This window comes from Bombyx mori, chromosome 5 (genome assembly GCF_030269925.1).
Source record: "Bombyx mori chromosome 5, ASM3026992v2".
Lineage (NCBI taxonomy): Eukaryota > Metazoa > Arthropoda > Insecta > Lepidoptera > Bombycidae > Bombyx > Bombyx mori.
Window position 1 is genome coordinate 14,443,518 of NC_085111.1, and position 12,846 is coordinate 14,456,363.

Here is a 12,846-nt window from a genome sequence, read left to right on the forward strand (position 1 = left end):
ATTTTCTTACCCTCGGGGGTAGGCTGGAGAGCGACTAGAACCATATTATATGGCTCCCTACCGCGACCGGTGGGCATACGGTGCACAGAATTCACTGGTAGGCCTTGTTCTAACAGGTCGGCTTTTACGAGCTCTACATCTAACTCTTTAGGGATTCCGCGTATTACAACGCGGAGTTCGCGCTCCTCCTGGAGCGTATACGTATGGAAACTTATACGCTCCTTACGGAGGTAAGAAGAGAGGGCCCTATGGTCGTCGGGTGTTTGAACCTTAATTTGAATGCCGTTCGCGAGGTTACGGGCATTCGTGAAATTTATATTTTTGGCCTTAAGGGCCAGGCAAACTCGATCCCAAGCTGCCTTCTCCTGAAGGATAACCGGGGGAGGGGTCTGGGTTTTATTTTGTGCCACCGGACGCGGCGACGGAGTGGCACGGGCTGGGGGCGCAACGGGAGTCTGAGGGCGGGGGCAAAGGTGCAATCACCCGACGACCATAGCGTCCTCTTCATACCTCCTTAAGGAGCGTATGAGCTTTCACATTTATACGTTTCAAGAGGAGCGTGAACTCCGCGTATGATCATACGCAGCATCCCGAAGCAATTAGATGCTGAGCTCATCAAGGCCGATCTTCTGGATCATGGATTCTGCATGCACACAGGACGCGAGAGGGAGCCATAAAATATGGTTATCGTCGCACTCCAGCCTAGCCCCGACGGTAAATAAATTTTCAACGTCTGAACAGTCTGTAGGCTTTCGGGAATAACCGCAGAAATCCCCCATAAAAAAGGCACTCCGAGCCAGTGCCATAATTGCCAATTGCCATTGCCACGCGCACCCCCGATGCGTCAAGTGCTTAGGCGATCACGCCACGGCCCTATGCACTCGCGACCTGACACCACCAAAGTCTCGGTAACCTCTGTGCCTAAGGCTACGCCTGCCTTCGTGCCGGCGCCGGTGTCCAGCGTCTCGACCTGGGCTAAACCGCTGCCGTACACGAACACGGCTGCAACTTCCCCTTCCGCGATTCGTCCCGCCCCTGCTATTTAACTCTCTCCCGTGACTCGTCCCTCTTACGCGACTCCGACCGCATCCGAAAATCTCGCTCTAGCGATCGACTTTTTTCAATCAATTCACTTTGAGTTCGTTAACGCTTTGGCGCCATCCGCGCTGCTTCCACTGCACAACACTTCATCGCCGTTGTCCAGGAATACGCTGATGTATACGTGTCGTTAAATACGTACGTCCTCCCTTCACTTCGCCGGTAATCGATGGCGTACATAGGTAGAATGAAACCCCTATCCGTAACGATATGATGTTTAACGCATACAGTCTCGCAAATCAACGTGATCAGGTTTGTGACTTTTTGCGAGATCATCAAATTGACATTATTTTAGTGTAAGAGACCCTACATAAGCCCGCACGCGGTGACCCTAAAATCGCGAACTATAACATGATTAGGAACGACAGGCTCACTGTTCGTGATGGTGGTACCGTCATTTACTATAGAAGAGCCTTGCACTACGTCCCGCTCGATCCTCCCGCGCTCGCTAACATCGAAGCATCAGTTTGCCAAATCTTACTGACGGGACACGCGTCGATCGTTATCGCGTCCGTTTATATTCCACCGGATAAGATCGTTTTAAGCAGTGATATAGAGGCACTTCTCGGTATTTGAAGCTCTGTTATCGTGGCGGGGATCTAAATTGTAAATAAATCAGGTGGAACTCATATATTATCACAACCCCCAACGGCAGACGCCTCGATGCGTTAATCGATGATCTCGCTTTCGATATAGTCGATCAACGCATATAGACGAAGCAGTTTCAGAATTAGATTCAGACCATCGTCCCGTTGTTTTCGTACTCGTCACGAGGACTGTGGTAGTTTGGCACACACTGGGCATCAGTCTGGCTGAATCTGATTCACCGTCGCTACCCTTTTAACCCGGACTATCCCGCCCCCTCGGGACACCGACATAGTCATAGACATCGTAACGTCACATATCAATCACCTCTACATTAGATAGATCGTCGAAGCAAATTGTAGCGGAGGACTTCCTTCATCGCTTCAAATTACCCGAGGATGTAAGGAAACTCCTTAGAACCAAGAACGCCTCGATACGTGCCTACGATAGGTATCCTACCGAGGAAAATCGTACTCGAATGCGAATGCTATACAACGCGACGTAAAGTCTCGCATCGCCGAAGTCCGAGATGCCAGATGGTTCGATTTCTTAGAAGGACTCGCACTGTCAACGGTCTTACCACCGCTTAGCTCGTACTCTCAAATCGGATACGGTAGTAACTATGCCCCCTCTCGTAGGCCCCTCAGGCCGACTCGCGGCGTTCGATGATACGAAAAAGCAGAGCTGCTGGCCGATACATTACAAGCCCAGTGTACACCCCAGCACTCAATCTGCGGACCCTGTTCATGCAGAAATAGTAGACAGTGAGGTAGAGCGCAGAGCCTTGCCACCCTCGGAGACGTTAACACCCGTCACCCTGATGGTAGTTAAAGACCTGATCAAAGACCTACGTCCTCGCAAGGCTCCCTGTTCCAACGGTATATCTAACCGCGTAATTAAACTTTTACTCGTCCGACTCATCCTGATGTTGGCATCTATTTTCAATGCCGCTATGGCGAACTGCATCTTTCCCGCGGTGTGGAAAGAAGCAGACGTTATTGGCATACATAAACCCGGTAAACCAAAAACTTATCCGACGAGCCACCGCCCGATTAGTTCTCCTCCTCATGTTTCTAGGCAAAATGCATGAGCGTCTGCTCTACAAAAGCCTCAGAGACTTTTCGTCTCATCCAGCGGTATTCTCATCGATGAACAATTTTGCGAAAATCATTCATGCGTAGAACAGATGCACCGCCTCTCGGAGCACATTCTGGTAGGGCTTAATCGACCAAAACCGTTATACACGGGAGCCCCCTCTACGACGTCGCAAAAACGTTCGATAAAGTCTGGCACAACAGTTTGTTTTTCAAACTTTTCAGCATGGGCATACCGGACAGTCTCGTGCTCATCATACGAGACTTCTTAGCGAGACGCTCTTTTCAATACCGAGTAGAAGGAACCCGCTCCTCCCCGTGACCACTCATGGCTGGAGTCCCGCAAGGCTCCGTTCTCTCTCCCCTCGCCTTATCGTTGCCGCCGCTAATTATTCCCCGAATCCTGATCACGCAGGAGCCAGTCACCGTCGACTCCCTAGACACGTCCTTACGGATCCCTCAGATCTAATAACCTTTGCATCAAAGGCCTTCAGCTCTAACACTAGGTGCAGTCTGAGGAAGAGTAAGTATAATAAGACGGTAAGCTTACCTACGAATATACTACTGTTAATCATTTGCAGAATATGCAATTATTTGTCTACAAAAACGTGGTTTCATTTTTGGTTGAAGTTAATATCATTTAAATAAAGATTCTTGTCAAGCTAGCATTGATAATTTGCAATCAGCAACTACTTTATCTCATCACTATATTATCATACGTAGCATAACGCTAAATATTATCTAAATCAGTTATAAATATACATAATGGTTGTTTATTTGGCTTGTTTAAAATAGAATAAATTTAAATAAATTTTAATTTCATAAACGGATCTCATGTAAATTAAATGCATTTGGAAATAAGTCTGCAGAATAATTTTGTTATGGCTATGTTTGTTAAGAGCCTTTAAAACCTTCAGTTTATACGAGCAGTGTTATCGGAAGTTTACGGGTACCGAGGGCTGCTCCTATGTTGGAGACGTCTTCAGCTCTAACACTGGGAGCAGGCTTAGGGACCCCGGTAACCGTACTCGTCGAACTCAACAAAGAGGTCGACGTGCAACCTAACCCATGCATCAGCACCCTTTTTTTTTTTTTACGCTGGGTAATCCATTTACGGATACCCGGTCGAGGGGGGTAACGGACCGGGTTATGTCGGACTCCGGCGCCTCCTGAGAGGAAGAAGGGGAGAAGAGAAGGGCCGAGGTCCTTCACCTCCCCCAATTTCTCACAGGAGACTACGCCTTGAAAAAGGCGCGCGAAGCACTTGCCCCGCAGAATGACTACCGACTAAACCCCATCGAGCTCTACCACACCGACTACACGAAACTTACGGTACCGCGATGCGCGCCGAAAATGCATCAGCACCCTGAGTTTCTCGCCGGGTCTTCTCAGCGGGTCGCGATTCCGATCCGGTAGTAGATTCATTCGCGAAGCAGTTGCTCTTGAGTTGTTGGGTCTCATTCGGAGGCGCTCGGGCAGCTGTTAGCAAATCCCATCCCTTCTGGCTCGCCCACCTGACCTAGTGAAGATGGAAAGGCCTCCGGCCCACCACTCATCATTCAATCATAAAAAATAAAGAATGACAGTTCTTAGGACGGAGGCACCGCTCTTCGACAAGGCTGGTTGGTAAATGAGTTGGCGTCTACGCGCCTCCATCAGCCAGGCTCTGTCGTAGCACGAAGTTAGCCGAGTTCAGACGATACCGCGATCGTGCTGCCATCTCTTGGGAATCATGCTGCGTTTCGTTTAGATACCAAACTAGTGACCATCTCCGACATATATAACCTCTATAACACGATATGTACATTCCTACAAAGTCCCGTTATTTACCTATTATACATAAAAAATAAGCGGTACAATTTCGGTTATTCCCATATTATATTTTGTGTTCATAGTGGATTGTGAGATTTTCTAAATAATTTTAAACAGAAATCTTGTTATGGTGTTGTTAATTACCGTATTATAGGACGGCTACCTGTATACATATATAACGTAAAAGTAGTTTTAACTAATCAATGATTTTACGAATTTGGGATAAAATTCGAACGACGGATGACCTCTGGCGTAGAATACTCTTCAATGTAGTGTTCTAACTGACTACCGTGAAATCAAAATGCTTTTAAATATTTATTCTTAATCTTAATCTTATTCCAGAATGAATTTTAAGCTTGTCGTTGTTAATTAGCTGTATTCGTTTAGTTTTTATGATACTACAAATACGAATATCTTATCGAAAAAAAACTGATTAATTTGGAACGAACAGTTCATTCGCACTTATATCTAGCTTTTTATTTATTTATAAAAACTGGCATACTTCCCTGCTTTTTTTTATTGCTTAGATGGATGGACGAACTCACAGCCCACCTGGTGTTAAGTGGTTACTGGAGCCCATAGACATCTACAACATAAATGCGCCACCCACCTCGAGATATAAGTTCTAAGATCTCAGTATAGTTACAACGGCTACCCCACCCTTCGAACCGAAACGCATTACTGCTTCACGGCGGAAATAGGCGGGGTGGTGGTACCTACCCGTGCGGACTCCCAAGAGGTCCTACCACCAGTAATTACGCAAATTATAATTTTGCGGGTTTCATTTTTATTACACGATGTTATTCCTTCACCGTGGAAGTCAATCGTGAACATTTGTTGAGTACGTATTTCATTAGAAAAATTGGTACCCGCCTGCGGGATTCGAACACCGGTGCATCACTTCAACACGAATGCACCGGACGTCTTATCCGTTAGGCCACGATGACTACGTATCTATTTCTAGGTTTTGCGCCTATGCCTTTTGAAATGATGGAATAACACCGCCTTAATTGGTGTTTTGGTGGTGACAAGACGTGTTGTTTGCCTGATGATCTGGTTGTCATAGTTCTGCCTGTTTTTACAGCGATTCACAACGCTGCGATTGGAAGGAATAAATACCTATGTTTACAAGCTGAAGTTTCAACCTTATTTGTCAGGGTCAGCAATTACACCTACCCGGAAATTGTAAATCGATAGAGATTTTTATGCCATCGTTAAAAAAAAGCTGGGAAGTGTCAAGGAATATCCAGTGATAAAAACCGAAAATTTTTTAATATTACGATGAGAAAGAAATCGACAGCGTGGTCCAGTTTGGTTTACTTAAAGCTCACGTTGCACAGAAAAGTGACGGCAACAAAAAAAAAAAAAAACAATCGAATTTGCATTAGGAATGCGACTAGATCTTATTTGTTAAATCTAAAACTATATAGCACTGCGCAGTTACCAAACAGCTTAAACTTTCAAAACTGAACCAGTTTTGCAAATAATGAAAAAAAAATACCAATCTAGAATCAACCGGTGTAAGCTGTGTGGATATCGGCAACTACTTATTGTTTAAACTAGTTTTGTCCGGTTTTTGTTCTTTACCCTACAACACAAATATATACAGGGTGTTAAGTAATTGTCCTTGACAACAAATATACTAAAAAAATAGCAATGGTATTTTTCTTATATTTTCTGCACGCAAACAAAAACCGAAATTTACATCTCGAGGGAGCTCGGAAACATCTGACAGCTACGTTTGCGTTGTATAGAGTGTCAACGATATTCGAACTTACCAAAACTATAAGTGGCTATGCCTACACACAACCATAGTATCATAAATATAATAATACTGTGATATTGGTATCTTATACCTTTAAACGAGCAATTCTTGTATATATATAATCTGAATCTCGGAAACGGCTCCAACGATTTTCATAAAATTTAGTATACAGGGGATTTTGGGGGCAATAAATGGATCTAGCTACGAATTATTTTCATACGAATATACGAAAAATGTTGTTTTATTCGTGTTTTCAATAATCGACACTTCCCGACATCTATTGGCGAATAATGACACTATTTTTCTTAATTGAGGGCAACTAACCGCTTTAAAGACACAACAAGATCATCATCTAGTTTCTATTTCATGAGCAAGCTGTGAAAGTCTATAGGGATTAATTCCAGGGTTTTTATTGCCGTTGATTGACAGATGATCTCGAGTTAATTCTAGAAGTTACCCTTCTAGAAGTCCTTAATGTGAGCGCCGTTACCCACTTTGAAACGTAAAGTCGTAGTCTCAATTGCACTGTCACCGGAGCCTGGAGCTCTGATGACGTATTTACAGACCACTATCACATGAAATCGGCCGTGAGCTCTTTCACTCGCATTTCTCTTTTTTTTATTGCTTAGATGGGTGGACGAGCTCACAGCCCACCTGGTGTTACGTGATTACTGGGGCCCATATACATCCACAACGTAAATGCGTCACCCCCCTTGAGATATAAGTTCTAAGGTCTCAAGTATAGTTACAACGGCTCCCCCACCCTTCAAACCGAAACGCATTACTGCTTCACGGCAGAAATAGGCAGGGTGGTGGTACCCACCCGCACGGACTCACAAGAGGTCCTACCACCAGTATAAGGTATACTGCATACGCAATAAATGAAATAGAGGCAATATAGCTTTGCGAAAATACATATTCCGAGAATCCTTTATCTTTTGTCAAATAAATAAATAAAAAACACGTAATATTCTGCAGAGATTATGAGATTAGATAGTTGTTATAATGGGATTTACGTCCTATTCATAAAATTACATATCATAAATTAATACGTTTGGTGCTTACTTTACTTGAAAATGAGAATACACAATATTATGTCTTTGTTCGCCTGAGTTTCGAGTGTCACTTGGGTTTTTCTTTTCTTTTTATTGCTTAAATGGGTGGACGACCTCGCGGCCCACTTGGTGTTAAATGTTTACCGGGGCCCATAGACGTCTACAACGTAAATGCCGCCATCCACCTTGAGATATTAGTTCTAAGGTTTCGGTTATTACTTATAGTGCAACGGTAGCCCCACCCTTCAAACCGAAACGCATTACTGCTTCACGGCCGAAATAGGCAGGGTGGGTGGTACCTACCCGTGCGGACATACAAGACGTCTACCACCAGTAATTACGCAAATTATAATTTTGTGGGTAACTTATTTACTTTTGCGGGTACTTTTATGATTTCTGTGCGTATTATTATGTTGAGCTACAAAGGGGATGGGTCCTGAGTAATTATCATCATCAGCCCCTCCCCCCCCCCATCCGCTGCTGCATATAGGCCTCCTCAAGATTCGCCTAACTGACCGGCGCAGCCCATAATCCAGGAGTAATATATGCTTACTTTTTCAAAAATGACTAGTGTCTCGTTAAGACTTCCACACTCAAAGATGTCGGTAGGCAGATATCTATTTAGTTCTACCTACCAACCTTAAGTCATAGTCGGATCCCATAGACCCATAATGCGATTCCCCATCTTGAAGCCTAAAGTTATAATTTCAAATGTATACTCACAGAAGTCTTCATAACGCATGACTGCTTCACGCCAGAATTGATTAGACGGTAGTACCTATAAGGTCAAGATAGTAATAATTACCCAAATTAATATGTTTTGGTAATGGATTTATAGCACTATGTTATTCGTTCGTGTGGCAGTTGTAAGCAGGGCCCTGTAACTGCGATACTTTAAGACAAAAAAAAATTTGTATGAAAACTATTGACATCTTATAACGGATAGCCGGCGCCCTACCCCGGACCGAGCGGGAGCCCAGTCAGAGCTATTGAGACGGCGGGACAGGGTTTACGCAGAGCACATTACATCCATCCCGCCGTCCCCCAGACGCCGTACCGGCGGCCGCCAGCAACATGACCGCCGGTTCTCTCGGTCGACGGGCCAAGAGCCCGCATTAATGGCGCCGCGCTACATCTTCCCCCGGAGCGGTCGGGGAAACGCGACCTACCACGCCGCCCCACGCCTAGGTTCCTCCCCGCACAAAGCGGGTGGAGCCCGAAGCCCTTAGGGGGCCGGGTTACGGACGGGACCCCGGTCCCGACCCCCACAGTTAGTGCTTTCTGAAAATTCACAAAGCCCATTGTTAAAAATAAAATATAGGATAGATAATATGGTACTGCCACCTACAGGAGCAATAAGAAACTAATCGAAGCGAAGCCATCTAGTGTCCGACGCCCGTAAACATTTTTGTTGAGTTGCTTATCTATAATTAGTTTATGTGTATTATCTATGGTAGTAAGCACATATTAGTCATCCGGTTTGATACATCCCAGGATTCGAACCTCCCTATAGTTGAGAATATGTATGTTTAGAAGACCACTAGATGTGGGTTTTGACATTTAGATGTCTAGAAATAAAACAAATATCCTAGTATCGATTTTAATGTTAAGTTGATAAATTTTATCTATACTAAAGAAAAATATCTATGGATCTCACGATTTTATCACTTCTGTGTTTTGATAATAATAAATCATTATATTAAAATCTCAGATCTGTATTTGTTTTTTATTGTTTTTATTTATTTTAAATTGGAATGTTCGGTTTACATAATTTTCTTAACAAAATAAACTGGTTTACATTCAGATAAAACAACTTAAGCAGGTGTTTAATTTATTCATGAACCAGGAACACTACAGCAGTAGGCAGCCGATTGGCAGGACACCTAGCGTTGATGTTGTCTATGAGCGACGGTGATTACTTACCGTCAGATGGGCCGTATGCTCGACTGCCCATAAGCGCATCTTTTTTTATTTTATTGCCCTTGTAGGCAGACGAACATACGGCCCACCTGATGGTGAGTGGTTACCGTCGTCCATGGACTTTAACAATGCCAGGGGCAGAGCCGAGTCGCTGCCTACCGCTTAATACTCTCCACAAGCCTCGTTTGAAGAAGGACATGTCATAGCGCTCGCATGTCTCATAAAAGTCTCATAAAACTTGAACACACTATTAATATAAGAAATTACAAAACTCAACACAGTAATACATAGAAGACATACGAGTTACAGCAATAAATGTGACGTTTCCAATACCTTGCATAATTATTACTATAGCAACTTACTGATCGTAGGAATATACAGGCTGTTGTTTTTTATAATTTCGATTTCTTAGGTAAACGAGCTTTCAGACCGCGTGGTACTCACCGACGCTGGAAATCAACAATCAAAAAGGCATCGCCAAGTCTGACATATTTATTTGAATTGTAGACATTAGATTAAAATATAATTTTTTCTTTGCTATTCAGTACAGTATTTGTGAGTAATGATCAAAAATTATTATTTATTATTAGCAGTACTAAGCTACAGCGTAAGCTTATAATATGTTGTGGAGTATCTTATCTCAAATTATTCATGATAAAAAATTTGTTGGTATCGAGAACTGCAGAATAACCGAGTGTTAAGAGATTTTGTAAATATGCAATTAGGATATTTTAGAGATCGGTTGCAATAATTGGTGGTTCAACGTACAGTAAACTCACATGGATAGATAGCTAAAGCAGAATTAGCTAGGATTGGACTGCACACTGTGTAAAGCAGATCTCCGGCAGAGAGCTATCACACCGGGGGATGTTCGGTGATGTGGCACCCCCGTCATCCATAGTCGAGTTCGAGGTGAAGAGTTTGACCAGAAGGTCAGCCGTCTCTTTCGCACTATGGGCCAGACTGTCGTCGGACTTGCGTAGTGATGGGAGACTAGACCGGTAAAAGTTTCCTTTTACAGCTTTGGCGAGCGACCAAAAAGCACGGCTCCCGGAGGGATAGCTCATAAGTCGTTCGCCAATTCTGAAAAAGTGCTCCGACTTTGCCTTGGCAACAGCCCTCTTGTAGGACCTGGAAGCGGTCACCATCACCAGTTAATGTATGTAACTGATCCAAGTGTTCCAAAAAAAATTCATTACTGCACTTATCGAGCTGTTTTTAATACTGGAGGTAGGTAAACTTTGAGATAAATATGTACTGGGTAACCTAGACATCACAAAACGTATGCCGTCAACCAATTTGATGCCTGAGAACCAAGTCACAACCGGAATTTATCACTGCTTCACGGTAGAAATAGGCAGGATGATAATTTTACCCGTGTGGGCTTATAATACAAAAATAAATTGTTTTTTTGTTGTAATATTACTCTCAAAGTGAAAGCAAGAGAAGTCTTACAACAAAATTTATAGATGTATTTATAGTGACTTTTATAAGTAATAAATATATTTCAAGTAACGCGTAGATTGGTGCGCGAGGTTGTTTGTCTATAGCAGCAAACGAGTTGACCTGGCCGGCGGTTTTAAGTTAGACAAACCAAACTTCAACTCTAAGTGGGTCATCTGCTTTCAAACTGTCCACACAACAAGACGTGTTAAAATGTAACAAAGAATATTCTCGATATAGCTGCGGAACGCTCAAAGCGCTCGTTATGTTTATTAGAAAATAATTTTAATAATACCGTTTTATTTATACTGACGCTGTTTATTATGCAAGAGAATATTCACGTCAACATGTTTGTCGATTGTTTGCGGGAAATCCGAGGATTTTGTTTGCTATTGTTTTAACGTACCCTCAATAAAGGTATTTACAGCTTAATTCTTATACAAACGGCCTCCGTGCAGTTCGCGATAACAGAGGACATATAGACCACCTGCTGGGGTTATAAAGGAATTTGTTCGGATTTCGACTTGACATAGTGCTGAGGATGAGTGTGGTTAAAGAAGAGTGTTGTGAAGAAGAGAAGTACGAATTAGTTCCTCCCGAAGGAGGCTGGGGCTACGTTGTCTGTGTGGGATTATCTGTAATTTTCGTGAGTACATTTTACTATATATAATTTACAAATTATTTTTAATTTATTTACGGGGCCGATAATTTTGAGATGAGCAGTTCAGGAAATTTCATTTTATTCACGTTTACCATCATCATTGTTATGATTATATCAACATTTTTTTAAGGAATATCTTTTAGTCGTCATTCTAAAAAAGCTCAAAAATAATTTAAAACAAACTTAAAGTGTGCGAATAAAAAATGATATGGAGTTGAATTTTTTCTTCCCGATCTTGAAAGGCCCATGACTGTTTTTGAAACCGGTAGTAGAGCTTTCAATTCTTGACATGCAACAGCTATTTTTTATTGCATAGACAGGTGAATGAGCTCAGAGGGGCCTTGAAGGGAAATGCTGACTAGAGTCTATAGACATCATAATGTGAATGTCCTCACTCAGCTTTGAAAGACGAGGTCTAAGTCTGAACTATAGAGGACATCGGCTGTTCCACCCTTCAAACTGGGACGCATTACTGCTTCGCAGTAGAAATAGGCAGGCGGTACCCAGCGTTGTGGCCTTACAAGACAACCTACCGCTAGTAATTAAGCAAATTAGAATTTTTGCGAGTTTGATTTTAATTACACAATGTTATAACTTCATCGTGGAATTCATTGCTGAACATGTGTTATGTACGTGTTTCATTAGAAAACTTGGTACCTACCAGCGGGATTCGAACACCAGCGCAGTTGTATCGCTCGATACGAATGCACTGGCCGTCTTATCCTCTTGTCCACGATGACTTCCTTTCTCTTCCTTTCTTCACCATGTCGAAAACCAATAATTCTTATGTGCTGCTGGTGAGAGTGTTTTGAGAAGGATTGCCATATAATTTCAACACAAGAGAGCATAATAATTAGTTAATTTTAAATTTTAATTGGTTAGTTAATAATAACATAATTTATAAACAACAAAAAAACAGGAAATATCAAGCCGAAGTAAAAGTTCAATTAACATTTTTTGGTCGGTCAGTTTTGCATGGTCAGAATTAGATCAAAGTAATATATAGAATGATTACGCGTGCTAATTTTGAAATTAATAGGAAGTATTAAAATTGTTATAAACAAAATGATTCCGTTATAATAATATAAATAGATAGATAGATACGGATCGAGCTAATAATAAAAGCGTGTTAAAAATATTCTTACAAAAAATACCGTAATATATGGCTGAAGATAATAATATATCCGTGCCTAATATTAATAATAGTATATATTACTCTTTATTCTTACTTCTATGTTTCAATTATTTGGCTCAATTAATTCGTTGCTCATTGTATATTCGATAAGCTTAAAGATGCTCTAATCTTTTCGTCCGAGCACTTAGCATCCATTAGAAAAAAACTTTAACTTAACGTAAGGGAATTTTATTTATATACATATATGGTGGTCAAAGACTTCAAAAAATGCTAGAATT

At 42.2% G+C, this 12,846-nt stretch overlaps 2 protein-coding genes across 4 annotated transcripts in view; one reads left to right on the forward strand and one right to left on the reverse strand.

Moving 5' to 3' along the window:
* LOC101738757 (solute carrier family 12 member 6) overlaps nt 1–12,846 on the reverse strand; it is a 419,122-nt gene that overhangs the window by 225,674 nt on the left and 180,602 nt on the right. The gene's annotated exons all lie outside the window — the stretch shown is intronic.
* The window catches only part of LOC101738222 (monocarboxylate transporter 9), a 29,175-nt gene continuing 27,190 nt past the window's right edge, over nt 10,862–12,846 (forward strand). The window contains exon 1 of the mRNA XM_004929982.5: nt 10,862–11,418. Coding sequence (XP_004930039.2) covers nt 11,314–11,418 — 105 coding nt within the window. The 5' untranslated portion in view covers nt 10,862–11,313. The remainder of the gene's footprint in view (nt 11,419–12,846) is intronic.